This window comes from Tamandua tetradactyla, chromosome 11 (assembly GCF_023851605.1).
Source record: "Tamandua tetradactyla isolate mTamTet1 chromosome 11, mTamTet1.pri, whole genome shotgun sequence".
In the NCBI taxonomy this organism is placed as follows: Eukaryota; Metazoa; Chordata; class Mammalia; order Pilosa; family Myrmecophagidae; genus Tamandua; species Tamandua tetradactyla.
Window position 1 is genome coordinate 343,294 of NC_135337.1, and position 21,445 is coordinate 364,738.

The 21,445-nt window shown below is 39.4% G+C and overlaps 1 protein-coding gene across 8 annotated transcripts in view; it reads right to left on the reverse strand.

Annotated features, from left to right (window-relative positions):
* PDE4DIP (phosphodiesterase 4D interacting protein) overlaps positions 1-21,445 on the reverse strand; it is a 212,731-nt gene that overhangs the window by 128,303 nt on the left and 62,983 nt on the right. For all 8 annotated transcript variants that reach the window (XM_077119707.1, XM_077119716.1, XM_077119715.1 and 5 more), the window contains 3 exons: positions 8,637-8,713; positions 4,345-4,468; positions 3,977-4,152 (listed from right to left, as the gene is read on the reverse strand). In XM_077119707.1, the coding sequence (XP_076975822.1) occupies positions 3,977-4,152; positions 4,345-4,468; positions 8,637-8,713 (377 nt within the window). The remainder of the gene's footprint in view (positions 1-3,976; positions 4,153-4,344; positions 4,469-8,636; positions 8,714-21,445) is intronic.

Genomic DNA, 21,445 nt, shown 5'->3' on the forward strand with positions numbered 1-21,445 from the left:
AGTTTTTCAAGGTCATTTGATGTGAACTCCAATTTATCTATCAGGTGTTCCTTGCTTATTTTTTTTAGTTTAACAAGTATTTATCAGATTAGAGGTGAGACATAGTCTCAGGTAATCTAGCAGAGGAGATCTGAAAGCATCTGAAAGACTACACTGAGAATTGAGCAACATTGAATGTATATAAAACAAAGCTATAACACAGAGACTTAATTTTGCCTCACAAAAGCCTTTACAGAGGTGATGACTGATGCTTTAGTAAGTTTTGAAAAATGAATAGGAGTTCAGTAGAAGGGATAAAAATGGCAGTTTTCCACAATAAGAAAAGCAAGAGCTTATGATTGCATGTCAGATTCAAGTTTGGATTCCAGAAATGGCTGTAACTATGTTTCACAACTCTCTAAATGTCAGTTTCTTCATTTAAAAGGCATAATAATTCCTATCTCATGGGATTGTTAGGAAAGCTAAATACATATGTAGAGTCCTCACTTCAGTCATATAAGAGCTCAACAACCCTTAACTGCTATCATAACTGGCCTGGCATGAGTCAAGTGTGAGAGGATGGATCATGGTGGGAGATTAAATCAGGGGTTGAATCATAAAAGGCTTTGATGGCTTCACTAAGGAGTGTGGATCTTTTCCTGAAGGTGTTGGAGAGCTTCTATTTTTTTTTTAACTTTTTATTGTATAATTTAACATATATACAAAGCAAAGAAATAAAAAAGCAATACTTTTCAAAGCACAGAGTTTGTCATACCATCATCTCAGAGTTTTCCTTCTAGCTACTCCAAAATATAGGAAGATAGAAGGCTTAATTTTTTTAGCACACAATCAACTTTTTTCCTTTCATTTTTTTTGTGAAAAATAATATTTATTATTATTTTTATTGAAATCCAACAAATTTCAAAGCACAGCACCACAATTAGTTATGGAACATATTTCCATATGTTCCAAACACATTTAGTTTGACATGGGTTACAATTCCACAACTTTAGGTTTTTATTTCTAGCTGCTCTAAAATACTGGAGACTAAAACAGGCATCAATTTAATGATTCAGCATTCATATTCATTTGTTAACCCTACCTTCTCTGTATAACTCCACCATCACCTTTGATCTTTCCATCCCTCTCTTTACGGGTGTTTGGGCTATGGCCATTCTAACTTTTTCATGTTGGAAGGGTCTGTCACTAATATGGGGTAGGGAGATGGAACTATCTGATGTTCTGGAGAGGCTGGGCCCTCTAGGTTTCAGGACTTATGTGGACCAGGGACCTATCTGGAGGTTGTAGATTTCTAGAAAGTTGCTCTAGTACATGGAATCTTATATAACCCTAGGTGTTCTTTAGGATTGGCTGGAATGGTTCTTGTTGGGTTTGGCAGGTTATGATAGGTAGCAAGGTCTACCTGAAGCTTGCGTAAGAGCAACCTCCAGTCTCTTGACTCTATTTGAGCTCTCTCTGCCACTGATACTTTATGAGTTACACTTCTTTTCCCCCTTTTGGTCAGGATTGCTGATCTCATGATGCCAGGGCCAGATTCAACCCTGGGAGTCATCTCCCACATCGGCAAGGAGACTTTCACCCCTGGATATCATGTCCCACATAGAGGGGAGGGCAATGATTTCACTTGCAGAGTTGGGCTTAGAGAGCATGAGGCCACATCTGAGCAACAAAAGAGGTCCTCCAGAAGCAACTCTTAGGCATACCTATAGGTAGTCTAAGCTTCTCCGCTACCCGCATAAGTTTCACAAGAGTAAGCCTCAGGATCAAGGGCATGACCTATGAAGAGCTTTTTAAATGGCTCTGGAATGATACAATCAGATTTGTGTCTTGAAAAGATTGCATTGGCCAATATGTTCACCTGTGTTTTTCAATTAAAAGATACTTAAAGCATTTCATCCCATCACAGCATTAAACACCTAAGAGGCTAAACTGTTGCCAGTTCAATGTTGTTGAATTTTCCACTTCAAATCTACTCTGAACTACTAGATTGGGACAGAATGGAAAGGAGCAGGATTGGAAGTAGAAAGAATAGTGACAAGGTTCTTGCAATAATCCAGACAGGAGATCATAGTGGTCTAAACCAAGGCACTAGTGGGGAGATGAAGGGAAGTAAACACAATGGAGAGATATTAATCAACTAGAAGTAAAAGAACTTGGAAATTGATTGGAGGTGGGCGGGGGAGAAGGAGGAAGTAAGGGAGAAGGTGAAGGTAACTTTCAAGCTCTGGACTTAAGCAAATAGGGAAACTATAGTACCATTTTGAGAAAGAAAACAGAGAAAAAGGAGCAGATTTCTTTTTCTCTAAGGTGTAGAAAGAGGTAGAGAGAAATCCTTCTTTCAAGTCATATCAAATGTTACCCTCTTTAACAAGCTTTATATCCCCAACCTGTTTCCATTTTTCCTGTGAATCCTCTTACACATTTTTCATAGCCATGTCTCTTTTAAATCATATGTTCTACCTTGCACTGCAGTTGTTTACTTATTGCACTATTGTGTACTTAGGTTGCAAGAGTCTCAAGAGAAAGAAAGACTATATCTGATTCTTCATTATATCTCCAGGACATAACTGAGATTTTTTTGCATACCAATGTTTTGCTTCATAAATGTTTGTCAATCATCTGTCCAGTTGGTTGACTCATCTTTTCTCTTACTTCTCTTTTTTGCCCAGGGTAATGATTAGATATCTAGGTCAATGTGAGCAAAGCTAAGAGGCTGACTGAGCTTAAGCATTGGAAATTTATCAGCAACTCAAAAGTTTTATGTAAATAATGGGATGAACCTGTATACATTTTCCCATGTTCTGATTTAGCTGATCCAAATTTGGTTATTTTATCCAAAAACAAGAAACAGCTGGGATACAAAGTAGACGCGTTTAGTTTTGGGTGGCAGGGAAGTGAAATGTGAATGAAGGTAAATTGTGCCCCTTGAGGGTCTGTGAGCCAAGACTAGTTATTGGAGGCGGGAGTGGAATGCAGAATTCAACCAAATGAATGAATAAAATGCCTAAAGGAATGTTCATATGCCTTCAAAGTCCAGACAAACAGTTATACTAGTTTTTCATGACTGAGTCTTTGCACTTCCACCCAGAAATCCCTTTCCTTCTTCCCTACCTAATTTATCTTGTAAACTCCTATTCCTCTTTCAAGAATCAGCCCAAATGCTATATTGTCTGCTAAACCTTCCTGAACCCCTCCAAGCAGTTAGCTTGCCTCTCACTAGTCTTCCCCAGACCTCTTTATTCTAGTTATATAGAAATACTTTATGTCCTACCCGGTGTCCAACTCCATGGTTTCTCCTTCTTCACAGAATATTTCCCTTCCCCACCCACACCCATTTCACCTGACTCCTATTAATTCTTCAAGACGCAGCTCAGATTTCACCTCCTCCAGAAGACCTTGCTCTTTTTTTTTTTTTTTTTTGACATGGGCAGGCACTGGGAATCGAACCAGTGTCCTCTGGCATGGCAGGCAAGTGTCCTTGCCTGCTGAGCCACTGTGGCCCAAGACCTTGCTCTTTTTGTATGGAATAGATGATCATCCTTTATGTCCTCTGAGCATCCCATGTCACTTCTCTCCAAGAACTTACTATCCTTATGTAACATATTCCCTGATTATAGGAACTGGGTCTTTCATTTCTGTAACCTTATACTTAGTACTGTATCTGGCATATAACAGATGCTTAATAAATGCTTGCTGAAAAGTTAACTCATGCCTCTTGCTTGCCACCATTTGACTACTTCACTGTACTATTTTTCTTATTTAGGTCCCAGACTACCAATAAGTGAATTCTGTTCATGGATGTCACTGAAGAGTCATCCCTAAAAGGAAAATCTTTGGTTGTCAGGGCCATTAAGTCTCGTAGATGGTGAAGGCTCCACTGTAAGTCCTTAAAAAAGGACAGTGCAGCTGTTACATGCTCTTACAGCCTCAAGAACCAGCAAAAGACAAGTGACGAATAGAGCACCAAAACACCTACCTGTCCCTCTGGGCCAGGGCCTCAGTGTATGGGTCTGGCTTGACCTGGTCTCCTGGTACATCTTCCCTGTCTTTGGTGACTCCCTTCAATTTCTCTGAGAGCTCCAGGTTGCACTCTTTTTCTGCTTCCACCAGAGCTGCCATCCGTGCAGCTTCGTTCTTTGCTAGCCTGGATTCCTGAAAGAAAAATAAATAAAAACACCTGAGAAACTGCAAAATCTTCACCTAGGGTAGGAGCCCTAAGACCCAGGACATTTGATGAGTTTGGGATGGAAAGTACAGTGGGAAAAGATGAATGCCAGAAGGCAGAGCAGTGCGGAAAGAGGGAAAGAAGACCTATAGCCTTGGACCTTTGGAACTCCTACTCACCTCCTGCAGAAGCTGGATCTTATTCTCCAAGAGCTCATGCACATGCTCCGTCTCCTGCTGTCTCTCCTCAAACTGGCGCCGAAGCTCAGCTTCATTATGGCTGTTGAGATTCTCCACATCAGCCCTAAAACCACAGAGCATCAGCCAGTCAGAACCAGACATATAATGCAGCAATGGACCTTTATAGGTTGTTTCGGTAGTTCAGGGTCACACTCATGAGAAGGAAAATGAAGCATTTTTCTTCTGCAATTATCTATGCAACTGCTCTCTCCAACCTCTTCAATTTTTTTTGTTGTTGTTGCTTGGCAAGCAGACTATACTTAATTCCCTAGAGTCTTCATCATTGCTATAACTTCAAGAGGAACTTTAATTTGGAAAGCAGGTAATCATCAAATAGTTTGGAACTCAACACTTCAAACGACTATTCCATTTAGATTTCTTTCCCAGAGTGTTTTGCTAGTTCCTTGCCTGTCTTGCTGTTTGGATTTAAAGTGTCCTTTCCATTTAAGTTGCTGGGACAGGATATCCATTTGTACAAGCACTCCTTTATGGCCTATAATCTATGGTAGATTGCCCCGAATCTGGACTGCAGTGAGCAGACATTCAATCTATGGAATCTCAGGGTTCTGGCTGAGATTTGCTTCTCTGGTGTCCCTAGGAATGAATCTCCAGGCACTAGCACAAAGTGGGTCAGGTGTCACTAGCTTATTTATAACTAACAACAGCTGCCCTTGAATATCTGAGGATTAGAAATTTTAGGACAGTATCAGGTGCTGAATGATCTTATTCCGGTTTGGTTTTATTCCTTTCATAAGCCATTTGTTGAGAATCAGGGACCATCTTCTTGTTCTGAGAGAAAAGAACAATATTGTACCTTTATGGGCTCATTATAAATCAAAACTGCTCTATCCAAGCCAAGTGGAACTCAGGAGGTGTCCATGAAGCCAAAATGGGATTTGCTTCAAGATTAAAAAGATCCCTTGGGTAATTGGAGCTGAAGGGATACAGACTGTGCAACAGGACTGGATATAAAAACTCAGAAATGGACAGCATAATACTACCAAACTGTAATATAATTATGTTAAAACACTGAATGAAGCTGCATGTGAGATAGATAGAGGGAGGTGGGCTGCGGACATAAATGAAATCAGAAAGAAAGATAGATATTAAAGATTGAGATGGTATAATCTAGGAATGCCTAGAGTGTATAATAATAGTGAAATGTACAAGGTACAATTTTAAAAATGCTTTTGCATGAGGAAGAACAAAGGAATGTCATTATTGCAGGGTGCTGAAAATAGATGGTAATTAATATTTTAAAATGTCACCTTCTGTGTGAGACTAAAGCAAAAAATGTTTATTAGTTACAAAATTTATATTTTGACTAGTGCATTTCCTAATATAACTTATGTAGATAGTTTGATTGAACGCCATAAGTACTTGGAATCTCAGGTAGGACATGAGATTTTGTTGGTTTGTCCAGAGTGATCCCGATGAATCCCAGAGTGATTCGATCAGTGAGTGGAAAAGCATCTGCAAAGCCCCCTTCGGGGAATGGTGAGAGTGGGGAGAAATTCAACTTTCCCAAGTTGAATTCTTGATATTCTCACAAGCACTGTGGACAACCAAAGCTATAGGCAGAGCCCCCAGTTTTGGGGTTTGTTCATATGAAACTTAACCCTGCAAAGGATAGGTCAAGTCTACTCAAAATTTAGGCCTAAGAGTCACCCCCCAAGAGAGCCTCTTTTGTTGCTCAGATGTGGCCTCTCCCTCCAGCCAACATGACGAGCAGTCTCACCACCCTACCCCTCTCTATGTGGGACATGACTCCCAGGGGTGTGGACATTCCTGGCAACGTGGGACAGAGATCTTGGAATGAACGGAGACTCAACATCAAGGGATTGAGAAAAACCCTAGAATGAGCTGAGACTTAGCATCAAGGGATTGAGAAAACCTTCTCGACCAAAAGGGGGAAGAGGGAAATGAGACAAAGTGTCAATGATTGAGAGATTCCAAACAGAGTCGAGAGGTGATCCTGGAGGTTATTTTTATGCATCAAGTAGATATCATCTTGTTATTCAAGATATAATGGAAAGGCTGGAGGGAACTGCCTGAAAATGTAGAACTGTGTTCCAGTAGCCATGTTTCTTGAGGATGACTGAATAATGATACAGCTGTCACAATGTGACTGTGTGATTGTGAAAACCTTGTGTCTGATGCTCCTTTTACCTACCTTGTCAACAAAGGAGTAGAACATATGGAATAAAAATAAATAATAGGGGGAACAAATACTAAAATAAATTTAGTTTAAATGCTAGTGATCCATGAAAGCAAGGGGTAAGGGGTATGGTAGGTATAATCTTTTTTTTTCTTTCCTGTGTTCGTTTTATTTCTTTTTCTATTGTCTTTTTATTTCTTTTTCTGAATTAATGCAAATGTTCTAAGAAATGATGAATACACAACTAAGTGATGATATTGTGAATTACTGATTATGTATGTTGTTTTATTTTGTTTCTTTATTTTTTTAATTAATAAATAAATTTTTTTAAAAAGCAAAAAAAAGAAAAGAAAATGTGCTCTGTATTAAAAAAAAAAAGATTAAAAAGATTCTGATCGATAGTGGACACTACTCAGCACCATCCAAGAGGCTATATATATATATAGAGAGAGAGAGAGAGAGAGAGAGAGAGAAGGAATTCTTTTGTCAGTATAGAGCCTTTTGTAGGTAGGAGAGTTTTGATTGTGCAAGAGACACAGTCAAGGGATAAACCAAGCCTTTCAAATAGGCAAACTCAGGAATTGACTTTGGTGCCGTGTTTGACCATATATTCTTTAATAATATAAAAAACCACTAACTATAACACATTTTCAGGTCACTGAGCCAGAAACTGATATAAGAGGCCACAGCTTTTGCGAAATTAAAAGAGCACTTGATGCCAGAAGATGTAGGATTTGCCATAAATTTAAGAAGATTTTAATTTTCTGCCCCTTAGTTTCCTCATTTGTAAAAATAAGGATAATGCCACTTAAAGTTAAAAGGACATAAAGTTAAAAAGGAAAAAGGCAACAAAATAAATGTCAAAATTTATTACTCTGTTGTTACTATAAGTTTTTTCTAAATCTATAAGCTCACTTTAATGCCTTCATAAGTGATCAGTAATTCCATTCAAAATTGAGACCAATTTTGAGTATTCTGATTCTACTGGTTTTCATCCTAAATATTAAGAAATACTGTAGACACAGAAGAAATGTCACATCAGATTTAATGTATACTGATCCCAGGATATAATCTGAAAATTATTTTGATAACAATATTTTCATTTAAATTAAGTTTTTTAAAAATTGTAAGAACTATAAATTGTAAAAATAACTATTTTAACCATACAAATATTTTAAAATTCAAGTTTCCCCTTCAAAAACTCCAATATCACTCCACTGATGAGAGTAATTAAGAATCTAGGTGTGCAACCCTCCAGCTTTTTCTCTATCCATAATTAAGGAAACACATGTACACACAGGTAGGATTGTTTATCTTTACCAAAAGGGGCTCATATGTTAAACATGACTTGGCACTTCCCCCCCTCTTACTTCATCAATCAAGGGTTTCCCATCAATACAATAATATAAAGCTAACTCATTCTTTGTAACAGCCGCATAATATTCCACAAAATTGGAATACCAACATTTATTCAGCCCTGGCCCTATTAATGGATATTTCTCAAACTGTTGGCCATTGCTAACAATGATGCAGTAAACATCCTTCTACATGTGTCTTTCAACACTAGTGCTCTTCTTTGCAAGGGGTAGGTTCCTTCTAGGGAATATTGGATCAAAGAATATTCTTATTTTTAACTTTAATATATAATGTCACAAAGTAAAAATGTTGTCACAATTTGCATTCTCACCAGCAGTGTATGAGAATGTTCACTTATAATCCCTGAAAAAGACTATTTGCATTTGTCTCTTTCTACTAAAAGTGGAAGGGTTAATAGTGTTTCCTGGCTAGTTGAACTGCTGTTTAACAGGATGTGTACAGTCTTAGGTTTTATGAATTTATCAACATAGGGTAAGGTCTATCTGATTTGGCAACAGAGAGCCCAAGGGAAAGAAAGCATATGGAAATCCATTGTTTCAGTTCCTAAATCGACACAACATTCAAACACCAGAGAACTCATTAAAAGAGATATTCAGTTAAATAGTTCTTGGAATGTGGTTCCAAATCTATTGCTCTCAGATTAATAAGTCTCATTCTGGAAAGTACTAGAGCTCATCTGGTTAAAACTGCAACTCACCATGTTTTATCCAGATTCTGTTTCTTATCCTGGAGTTCTTGTTTCAGGCTCTCTACTTCAACCTTCAGCTCGATGTTCTGAAAACCAAATAGGCATCGATCGTCATAAATTGCCACAAGCTCTATCTCTTGGAACCAGGTTCCTTTCTGAGTCTTTGGCCCATAGCTTCTCATCTCATCCCAGCCCTCCTCCTGGCCTTTGATGTTAACAGGATTCAGATGCATCAGCAGCCCAGTCAAGGGAGAATGAACCTGAAGAGTTGTAGGATTTCCCCTGAGCTACTTACCCATTCTCCCAACCTGTTCTTGGCTGGGTCTGGATGTTGACTACTGCCCAGACCTGTCCACTCTAAAGCACTGGAGGACAGAGTGTATACTAAACAATTTTTGTTACTATTACAGGACTGTTCCTGAAAACCAAATTGTTGTGTACAGAAATGTTTTTTTTTTAAATACAGCTGGGAATTTGTTTAAAGAAATTATTTTGTGACCATTTTTAAAACAAGACTAGAATTTCATATATTGGCTTTGCTTAAGGTGAGAGAAAACTCTGACAGTAAAGCCATGCAACAAGCAATTAACTTTTTTTGAAGTGAGGCAGCAACAAGTAAGACTGTGACAAACAGAAAAAGGAAATAAATTTATCCCTGCAAAGGACAGGTTAAACCTACTTAAAATTAGGTCTAAGAGTCACCCCCAGAGAATCTCTTTTGTTGCTCAGACGTAGCCTATCTCTCAGCCAACACGGCAAGTACTGCTCTCCGCCTCGCTACATGGGACATCATGTAGCGTTATAACTTTACCTAGGACTGTAAAGCTCCCTGGCAACGTGGGACAGAAGTCCTAGAATGAGCTGGGACTCAGCATCAAGGGATTGAGAAAACCTTCTCGACCAAAAGGGGAAAGAGAGAAATGAGACTAAATGAAGTGTCAGTGTCTGAGAGATTTCAAACAGAGTCAAGAGGTTATCCTGGAGGTTATTCTCACACATTATTTAGATATTCCCTTTTTAGCTTAAAGTGTATTAAAGAGGCTAGAGGGAAGTGCCTGAAACTGTAGAGCTGTGTTCCAGTAGCCATGTTTCTTTAAGATGATTGTATAATGATATAGCTTTCACAATGTGACTGTGTGATTGTGAAAACTTTGTGTCTGATGCTCCTTTTATCTACAGTATGGATAGATGAGTAAAAAATATGGATTAAAAATAAATAATAAGGGGGAAAATGTTAAAATAAATTGGATAGAGGGAAATACTAGTGGTCAATGAGGAGGGGCAAGGGGTATGGTACGTATGAGTTTCTTCTTTTTTATTTCTTTTTCTGGAATGATGCAAATGTTCTAAGAAATGATCATGGTGATGAATATACAACTATGTGATGATATTGTGAACCATTGATTGCACACCAAGTACAGAACATTCATATGCTAAGAATGTTCATGTTTGGATGTTGTTTGATTTTATCAATTAAAAAAAAGATGAAAAAAAAAAGAATTGCAAGTGAAGTAAGGTATGAATAAAGATGTGGTGAGATGCTTGTGTATAAAGTGTTCCAGACAGGTTAAGTGGCCTGCTGTGTGGGGAGAAGTGGTGGGAAATCAATGTAGAAAACAGTTTTGTGACTAGTTTTAAAATTCATGCTAAGGGTGAGCCACGGTGGCTCAGTGGCAGAGTTCTCGCCTGCCATGCTGGAGACCCAGGTTCAATTCCCAGTGCCTACCCATGCAAAAAAAAAAAAAAGAGTCATGCTAAGAAGACTGGAGAGTAATCAGTGGGAAAAAAGAATGCATTAGAGAGCTTTCAACAAAATATCAACATAATGAGATCTGTGTTGCGGAAGGAATTGACTGCAGATGTGAAGGAGGCAGATCAGTCCAGAGTGACTGGCTCAAGAGGGGTGTGGATTATCTGAGGCCAAAGAGGTACAGACGCAAAACTCAAAAAATGTTTCAGAGGCAGAGGGCTTACTGATCTGCTATGGATTTGGTTTATATTAGTAGGAGAAGCAAAGGGGACGCTGAGATTTCTAGCATGTGGATGGTGACACATAATGCTAACTAAAACAGGGAACAGAAAAAAAGGAGCAGGCTTGAGGAGGAACCTAAGGAAAGTCTATACATATTAGGTGAGGGATTATTATATTTCTGTCTCAAAGCTAAGGGTCCAGAAATGAATTAGTCCCTCCCAAATGAAGTCCATAAAATAGTATTAAGCAGGTAGAATTTGTTATTGTTTATAGCAGCTTTATTCATGATTGCCCCAAATTGGAAGCAACCAAAATGCCCTTCAGTAGGTGAATGGATAAACAAATTGTAGTATACCATACAATAGAATATTACGTAGTGATAAAAGAAATGAGCTGTTAAGCTATGAAAAAATATGGAAGGATCTATAGGCATTTTGATAAAAGAAGTATATTTGAAAAGGGTACATACTGCATGATTCCAACTCTGTGACACTCTGGGAACACAAAACTAGAAAGACAACAAAATATCAGTGGTTGTCAGGTATGGGATGAACAGGCGAGGCACAGGGCTTTTCTAGGACAATGGAACCACTCTACACAATACCACACTGGTGGATACGTGACATTACACATTCGTCAAAACCACAGAATTGCCTGACGCAAACAGTGAACCCCAGCTATGGGCTTGAGTCCATAATAATGAATCCATGTTGGATCATCAGTTGTAATAAGTGCACCATACAACTGAAGATGTTAATCATGGGAGAAAATGCATGTGCATTTTGCTGGTGGGTGTGGGACAGGAGGCATACTTGGGAAGTTTCTGCACTTTTCTCCTCAATCTTCAGCATACCTAAAACTGATGTGAAAAGTAAAATTAGCTTGGAAAAAATACATAGCAAGCACAACACCTAATAGCTACTACATTATTATTATTTTAATTGTAGGAAATGTGAAAACCCAAGGCAAAAATAAATATTTTTTAGAACCTCTGCATGTCAGGCATAGTGCTACTACTTCATTAAACTCTATGATGAATACTAAATGTTCAATTTGTTGACAAAATATCAATTTTTTTCTTTATACAGTTTGGACACATTTTTTCTTTTCCTAAATTGGAATTTCTGCATTTGTGTGAAAAATCTACAATCTCATCCTGTAACTTTCCTTCCTTCTAACATAGCACATGTTGCAGGTGGAGAGCAGGGTCCAGAGAATGGATTGCAATGCACAGCCAGGCTTCCATCGGGACTGCAGTGCACAGCCGGGCTTCCATCAGCACAGACAGATGGATGGATGGATGGCCCACTCAGTGCACCATTAAATTCTTGCTTCTCCTCTAATAACAAGTCTCAAAGTCACATGGTTCCAGGTCGGTTAATCCGGGGGTCCATCCAGCACATCAGGACCCAGTCCCTTTTGTCTTTCTCTCCTGCTGTCTCCCAGTTCTCCTGTGCTTTGCCTAGGTGTTAGCTTGGTCCTCGGTGAGCTCTCTCCAGGTTTTTAGATCACTGTGGCAGTTCATGGTGTCATATCTAATATGACAACATTCAGGGAGAGAAAGGGGCTAAGCAGTTGGAATTTTATTAACTAAAGAAAGTAAAGGAGTCTTTTGAGAAAAATTGTCAAAGTAGTTAAAGGTATAGTAGCTGAATTATAGGAAGGAGCGTTGTGGGTCCTAGAATGGTAAGGAAGGATTTTACTCTTCTATTACCACATAACATTCGCCAATATTGCATTGAGAGTTCCAGAAGTCCAAGGCAACACATTACACTAGGGAATCTCCTACCACACTTGTGAAGATGTTTCATAATCCACCTTCTCATATAGGATGGAAGAAGCAAGAATTCCAATTTGAAAAAGTGGAAGCTTGGTTTAGAAATATTTGAAAGTTACTTACAATTAAAGAATTTTAGAGTTGGGAGGCAATTGGGCACAAGGTATCTTAGATCATATTACTAGTAAGTTTCCAGTTAACATATTGGAAGGAATGCTTGATTCTCTCATGAGGTTATTTTGCTGCTTCTGGATCAGGACAGAACATAGGATAAAGTCAGATGAAATTAGACTTTCTTAACTTCTTCAAGGATTACAACATAGCATTTGGGAAGAAAAAGATAGCCAGGTATTTTATTGAACTGCGTATCCTATATTTTATCTAGCAACTTAAACACCAAAAAATTAGCAACTGGGAGCAAAGCATATTTTTATTTTGTCTGGGAAAAGACCCAGGATCCAATATCAATTCCATGGCCCAATACTGTGAGAACTACCTCTCTGCTCCAATTCATCAATGGGTGAAATAGAGAATTTAGGGAGCAGTTACTGTGTTGCCAGCTCTGTACTGAGTACTAAAAAGAATGCAAAAGATCATCCTGAGAAATGGTCCCTGAGTTAGAGTCTCTTCATAGAGGTGAAGTAGTATGCATTCTATCAAATAGGAAAAACAGAGATAGACAGCTTCCTCATCTGTAAAATGGCAATAATAGTACCCTACTCATCCATAACCCACCTTAGAGAATCACGAGGCATAAATACATACACGTAAAGGAACGGTAATTAGAATATAGATATAATCATTAGTATAATCATCATCAACAGCGTTAGCATCTGGGTACAATAGTTGGGTTTTCTCCCCATAATACTATATTTCAAGTGAACTCAGTGTTCAGAATATGGTGCTGAAAAAGAGGAATCCAAAGTTTATTATTATTTCTGCCACCAATGAATTCATGGTGTAACTCTGACTTCTGCTAAAGTTTCTCTACCTGGAAAATGAAAAATAACAAATAACGGGTAAAAAAAATATTTGAAAACCTCACATGACAGAAAATATAATCTAAAATTACAAAGTTATTATTATTCATGTTCCTTAGGCCAGGCTAATTCATTAAATCAGAAAAATTCAGATACTTGCTAAATCACCTCAGATAAGCCAGCAGGTGAAAAATCTCATGTTCTGAAAATATACACGAAGTTACAAATGAGAGCTACATAAGTGACTGGCTAGTTTTCAACCTCATTATGTAACACAGGGACTCTCTTTCAGGCATGACTCGATCAACAGAAAGTTTCCTACTACTATTTTTGAATGAGATGCCCTTGAATATTTAAGTAAAAAGGAACAAACAGGGAATTTGTTAAACACTATGAAACAGTCAAGAGAACCAAGTTTAAGCCAAAAAGAATTGGTTACAAATCCTGGCTCTATCACTTACTGACTACGTGACCTGAGCAGGTGATTCAATCATTCCGAGCCTCAGTTTTCTCACAGGTATAGTATGGTTGCTTTCTTTTTTAGAGACGGTAACAGGACTATTCCACAGGGGAGTTTGTGAGGGTCAGCTGAGATAATGTGCACAATGCACCTGGAATGCTTCCTTCCACACAGATGCTCACGCACAACCTTCCCTCCCTTTCAGCCTCACCAGAAACATGTAAATCTAAATGGGAGGAAAATAGAGGATAACAAATTATGTGGTCTCGATCTTCTAAATCCTAGATAAGGAAATGAAGCCAATATTGAATTAATGTATTTGGACAAAGATCCACAGATTTGAAGATCTTAAAATTTATCTGTTCCAGTTCCCTTGTTTTAAAGGCAAGGAAATTGAAACTCACAAGGATTACTTCTAAGGCAAAAGCTGTAACCAAATCCAGAACTCACTTTAGTTTCGGCATTTCAGCCCAGAAGACCTGATCAGGAAGCCCTCCCCAATTTTGCCTGCCTTAGTAGAATGTGTTAAATTATAGAATTAAAAAATGTGGTGAATTTACTGAAAGAACATGTGGAGGCAGTGTTCTAGTTTGCTAGCTGCCAGAATGCAACACACCAGAGATGGGTTGGCTTTCAGTAAAAGGGGATTTACTGATTTAACATATAGTTCTTCAGAGGAAAGGCAGCTGACTTTCAACTGAGGTTCTTTCTTACGTGGGAAGGCACAGGGCGATCTCTGCTGGCCTTCTCTCCGGCCTCTGGGTTCCAACAACTTTCCCTGGGGTGATTTCTTTCTGCATCTCTAAAGGTCTGGGCTGAGCTGTAAGTGCTGAGATGAGGTATGCCGAGCTGCTTGAGCTGGGCTATGTTGAGTGCTCTCATTTAAGCACCAGCCAATTAAGTCAATATCATTCATTGCAGCAGACACGCCTCCTAGCTGACTGCAGATATAATGAGCAACAGATGAGGTTCACGTACCATTGGTTCATGTCCACAGCAACAGAACTAGGTACCTTCACCTGGCCAAGTTGACACCTGAACCTAACTACCACAGGCAGTAAGCACAGAGTTAAGAGGTGAGAAGAGGATTTGGGAAATCACTGAACTCTAAAAGCCTCAGTTTCCTTATCTACCAAAGGGGGGTTACATTAGCACTAAAAAGCACAATGTTTAGTGCCCAGCATGAAGTAAGCATCAAAAAAAATTAACTATTATTAACTATAAGAACAATAACTCTTCACCTCTGACTGGGACAGCTGAGAGTCTCACTATAATCATATACTAAACTATTATTTATCTTATAGAAAGGAAAGAAAATAATTACACCAAAGGTGGGATATACAAGACACCTGCACATAAACACACACCCAAATTGAACATCCTTCTATATAACTTTAGTTTCTGAGAGAAGTAGAAAAGAGAAATGAAGAAAAGAAAAGGGGGGGAAAGAGGAATGATAAATAGAATTACCTCTCAAAGAGGAAAGATAGGTTAAATTACTTCTCTAGGTTTTTCTATTACATCTATGCAATCAGATAGACCAAAAGGTGTATGAGTTTCACATAGAACACCTAAAATAGCTTCATTTTCACAGGTTACACCCTAAATCTTATGATCAATTACCCCAGTGGAAATGCAAGTAATACCAATTTATAGCATCCAAGTCTTACCCATCAGCAATCTCTTCCTGCAGAAAAATCACTGCATAGTTTATCACATATTTATCCATCCTTCAATGGCAAATATTCCTACGTAAATTGCTAAATTCTAAGTAAAGCTAAAGTGGATCCTAAATTACTTGTATTTGCTTATCACCAAATCTTGTCAGATCTTTGTGAAGGTATCTAAGGAAATGCATGCACTCAAAAAATTTACAAAAAGACACTGGAGAGGAGAGAGCCTCTTTTTCTGCAAGTCCTAAAGGATAATTCACCCATCTAACTTAAGGAAGAGTTTCAATAATGAAGCTGAAGTTAAATGATAAGAAATACAATGGACTTTCATTATAATATCAGTACCTAGAACTAGAGGACAGGCATAACAAAAAGTTTACAGAGTAACTTTTTAACCAAACTTTCTACCTCTGTAGCTTGTTGTGTTTTGGGGAAACATCATATTCAGCGGCTTAGAGAATCCACTGAGCAGCAATCCATGTTAAATGTAAGATTTGCTGAATTGATTTCTACCCTGACTTTCACTTAGAAAGCTCAACATAGAACTGGGTTCAAAGCAACCAGCAGGAATCAATTACTACAAGTTAACTGACATCTTTCCCAGGTTTCAAATTAACTCTATAAATTGATCCACTGCTCATATAATCCACAATGTGGACATCCCTTTTAAAAATATTTTCAAAATTTTGCTCCATAGGAGCCATAGCACAATGAATCCTAAAATATTACTTTTTAAATAACAAAGGAGAGAAGGTGCACAGGCGGTTCAGTGGTAGAAGGCTCGCCTTCCATGTAGGAGACCCAGGTTTGAATCTCAGACCATGAACCACCCCTTCCACCACAAAAAAAAAAAGCAGAAAGAAGTCAGAAGAGAGCTCAGCAGTTCAGCACACCTCATCTCATCTCAGCACTCGGAGCTCTGACCCAGATGTTTGGAGATGCAGAAAGGAATCACCCCAGGGAAAGTGGCTGGAACCCAGAAGCCAGGAGGGAAGGCCAGCAGAGATCACTGTGTGCTTTCCTACGTGACAGAGAGAGCCAGAGGAAAGTCAGCTGCCTTTCCTCTGAAGAACTATAAATCTGTAACTAAATAAATCCCCTTATTAAAAGCCAAGAAAGAAAAAAAAAAAAAAACAAAGCAGAAATTATCTTTTCCTACCAAAAAAAAATCTTAATCCAAATTTTATCAGTCCTTTCCGCATTAGACACTGATTATTATCCATTAATATGTGGTCAATTTTCCACATAGTCATGTTAATATTATTCCACAAGACACTTTTAGGAGCAGGGGTGGGAGACGTTTAAATTGGAAAAGTATGGTCACAGCAAGGCAGTATTAACTGGTCTACTTTGGCTCTTACAGGCCCTTTTCACCACACTTAATATTCTTAGTGTTGAAAGGGACTTTAAACCTCTTGGGAAGATGTCTAACATGTATTTCTTATACTCAAAATGCTGTCAATCCAGTTGAGGAGACAAGAGCAAATTTAGGAGGTACGGATTAAAAATCTTAAGGATTAAATTGATAAGGGAGTTCAGACATGGCTAAAGTTTCAGGGAAGACTTCATATGGTTGAGTAACATATAGAGAGGTGGAAAATGTCATTACAGATAAGGAAATATGGTATCAAGACAGAAATTTCTATGTAACCCAAATGTAGAAGTAACATTTGGTAGCACACTTATTTCAAGCATAAATATTTGATACAGCAAAGCTCTAGAATGATTTTTAAAATGTCACCCAACTGATAAACAATGGACAAAAAAAATGTTTTATATCCATACAATAGAATATCACTCAGCCATTCAAATAAATGAAGTACTAATAAATGCTACAACATGGATGAACCTTGAAAACAATATACTCAGGGAAAGAAGTCAGTCATAAAGGACCACATATTGTATACTTCCATCTATATTAAATGTCCAGAATAGGCAAATCCATAGAGAGAAAGTAGATTGGTCATTGCTGAGGGTCAGAGGGAAATTAATGGATCGAGGTTTCTTTATGGAGTGAAAAAAAAATGTTCTAAAATTGACTGTGATAATGGCTGTGCAACTCTGAATACACTAAAAGCACTGAAATGTACAATGAATGGGTGAGTTGTAATGACATGTGAATTGTATCTCAAGAACGTTGTTATAAAAGTTTTCAAACAGCCCAAGAAGTTATAATAGTTATAATTAAATGATACTGATTATTACATATTAAAATATATAAAATATATATTAAAATATATAAATCACAAAGGAACATTATTATTATATCTGAACTACAGAGCAAAACCATGCATTGTCTTCAAACTTCTGTAACAGTTTTGTCATAGTTTGTCAGGGCTGCTATAGCCAATAGCATAGACTGGTTGGCTTAAACAACAAGACTTTATTGTCTCACAGTTTTGGAGGCAAAGAAGGATATAACATTTAATGAAACTCCCTAAGGACACAGAAAATGATAGTGTGGTAGAAATAGCTAATGAGCTAGTTATTAAGATTTAATCTCCAAATTTTGTGTGGCTCAGACAGTGTGGTAGTTAGGTTCAGGTGTCAACTCGGCCAGGTGAAGGCACCTAGTTCTGTTGCTGTGGACATGAGCCAATGGCACATGAACCTCATCTGTTTCTAATTACATCTGCCGTCGGCTAGGAGGCATGCCTGCTGCAATGAACGATGTTTGACTTAATTGGCTGGTGCTTAAATGAGAGAGCTCAACGTAGCACAGCCCAAGCAGCTCAGCATACCTCATCTCAGCACTCACAGCTCAGCCCAGGCCTTTGGAGATGCAGAAAGGAATCACCCTGGAGAAAACTGTTGGAACCCAGAGGCCTGGAGAGAAGGCCAGCAGAGACCACCCTGTGCCTTCCCACGTAAGAAAGAACCTCAGTGGAAAGTCAGCTGCCTTTCCTCTGAAGAACTATACATGAACTAAATAAATCCCCTTTCATTGAAAGCCAATCCATCTGTGGTGTTTTGCATTCTGGCAGCCAGCAAACTAGAACAGACTAGGGATTTCTGGACAAGTGGGCTTAGTGTTCAAATGCCTTCTTGCCTCATATTAGCTGGGTCACATTTTTGTGTGTAAGTTACTTAACCTCTTAGAACTTAATTTCCTCGTCATAAAAATGGGGATGGGGTGCATGGATGGTTCAGTGGTAGAATGCACGCCTTTCCTGCGGGAGACCCGGGTTCGATTCCCGGAGCATGCACCAAAAAAATAAATAAATAAATAAAAATAACAAAGATTACCTTAAGAACTGCTGTGAGGAATAAGTAAAATAACCTAAGTACCCAGCATAGGACCTGATTTAAATAGATGATAGCTATGACTAATCTGAGCCCCTCACAGTGCCTGGCACGTAGCTCTATGTGGAGGAAAAGCATTGAATGAGTGAACCAACCAGTCACCAAATAGAACACATGAACAATAAGCTAGAAGTGGGGTGACAATTCCATGTTTGCTGAATGAGTGAGAAAGGGTAGGATAACACTGTGCAATTGTGTTAAAAAAACAACAAAAAAAAACAAACACTAATCTGAAGCCTTTAGAAGGTTTTTTCAATTTTAAGGTGAGACTCTTCTCTGCCGTAGGTCATTAACTCATTAAAGACAAAAGGTTGTTAAAACTGAGGCATAATCAGGAGAAATATCTTGTCCTATGGTAACTCTGAGCTCGTTCGTAGAATTCTGAATACAATTTCGGACTCCAGCCTCCTCCATCTCTTCTAGCCCACATCTTCTCCTCTAAAACGACCGAACATCCTACTTCTGTGTACCACACTGAAACTCAAAGATACTAATTAAGATCTCCAGACCTTTAGATGGACATTTTGGAGGGAAAATTGAGCATGGACCACGTATCAAATGGTCTTAAGGAATTATTTTTAAGTTTCTTGGGTATAATAATAGTATTTGGTTATGTTTAAAAAACAAAATCCTTATCTATTAGAGCTACATTCTGATGTCTTTCCAAATATAAGTTATTTGATGGTTGAGTGTTGCTTTAAAGATGCAAGGAGACGCCCCGCAGCAGCCGACCCGCCCGCCCTCCTTCTCCCCTCTCTTTCTCCGCCGGCCCGCCGCGCGGCGCCCACGCCCCGCAGCAGCCGACCCGCCCGCCCTCCTTCTCCCCTCTCTTCCCCCTCCTGCTCCAGCAGCTCTCCAACCACCACGGTGCCCTCTTCCCCCGCTTTCACCGGCTCCTCCACCACCAGCCTCGACAGCCTTGCCACCCTCACCTTTCCTCCTGCAGAACAGCTACTGGGGGAGTGGAGACAATACAGAGCAGCTCCCGGACGCACAACGGAGATCAAAGGGACAGCGTACCCCATCCTGGAATGGCTGACTGTCTGGGAGAACCAGCTCCGGTGAGAACACCGAGGGACGTGGGCTTTCCTGGGCGGGACGGCAAGCGGCCGGAGTCCCTCCCTTCCTCCTTCCCAGGCCAGCTGGCAGAATTGGGCAGGCAGTCCCCTCAGGCCGCGGCGGCTGGCGTCCCCACCATGCGAGGCCCCCCAGACCAACTGAAAGAGTTGGGTCAGAAATCCCCAGACTGCGGAGAACGGTGACCAGGGGGTCCCTTCCAAACACATGACTCCCCGGTCCGCCTGGGAACAGTGCACTCTCCTGGGCTGCGACAGCTGGCGCCCTTCCGCCATGCTTGGTGCCCCGGGCCGACTAGGAAATTTGGTCGGGCGCTCTCCCGTGATGCGGCGGCCGGCGACCCTCCCCGTGTTCGGACCCCCGGGCCAGTTGGCACTCTTCCAAGACGCTTCGGCTGCCAAACCTCCCCTACGGCGAGAGTTTTCCAGAGTTAAAGGACCCACAGCAACTTTTACTGGTGGAACCCGTAGACAAACGTGTGCCACAAGCGCCACCTACTGGGCAGGATAAGAAAAACAGAACCCAGAGAGTTCACAGAAAAATCTTACAACCTGTGGGGTCCAACACTCAGGGAAATCTGACTAAATGCCCAGACACCAGGAGAAGATAACGGATCACGCTCAGAAAATTGAAAATATGGGCCAGTCAAAGGAACAAACCAATAGTTCAAATGAGATACAGGAGCTGAAACAACTAATGCTGAATATACGAACAGAAATGGAAAACCTCTTCAAAAACGAAATCGATAAATTGAGGGAGGACATGAAGAAGACATGGGCTGAACAAAAAGAAGAAATAGAAAAACTGAAAAAACAAATCACAGAGCTTATGAAAGTGAAGGATAAAGTAGAAAAGATGGAAAAAACAATGGATACCTACAATGATAGATTTAAAGAGAAAGAAGATAGAATTAGTGATTTGGAGGATACAACATCTGAATTCCAAAAAGAAACAGAAACTATCCGGAAAAGAATGGAAAAATTCGAACAGGGTATCAGGGAACTCAAGGACAATATGAACCACACAAATATACGTGTGGTGGGTGTCCCAGAAGGAGAAGAGAAGGGAAAAGGAGGAGAAAAACTAATGGAAGAAATTATCACTGAAAATTTCCCAACTCTTATGAAAGACCTAAAATTACAGATCCAAGAAGTGCAGCGCACCCCAAAGAGATTAGACCCAAATAGGCGTTCCCCAAGACACTTACTAGTTAGAATGTCAGAGGTCAAAGAGAAAGAGAGGATCTTGAAAGCAGTGAGAGAGAAGCAATCCATCACATACAAGGGAAACCCAATAAGACTATGTGTAGATTTCTCAGCAGAAACCATGGAAGCTAGAAGACAGTGGGATGATATATTTAAGTTACTAAAAGAGAAAAACTGCCAGCCAAGACTCCTATATCCAGCAAAATTGTCCTTCAAAAATGAGGGAGAAATTAAAACATTCTCAGACAAAAAGTGACTGAGAGAATTTGTGACCAAGAGACCAGCTCTGCAAGAAATACTAAAGGGAGCACTAGAGTCAGATACAAAAAGACAGAAGAGAGAGGTATGGAGAAGAGTGTAGAAAGAAGGAA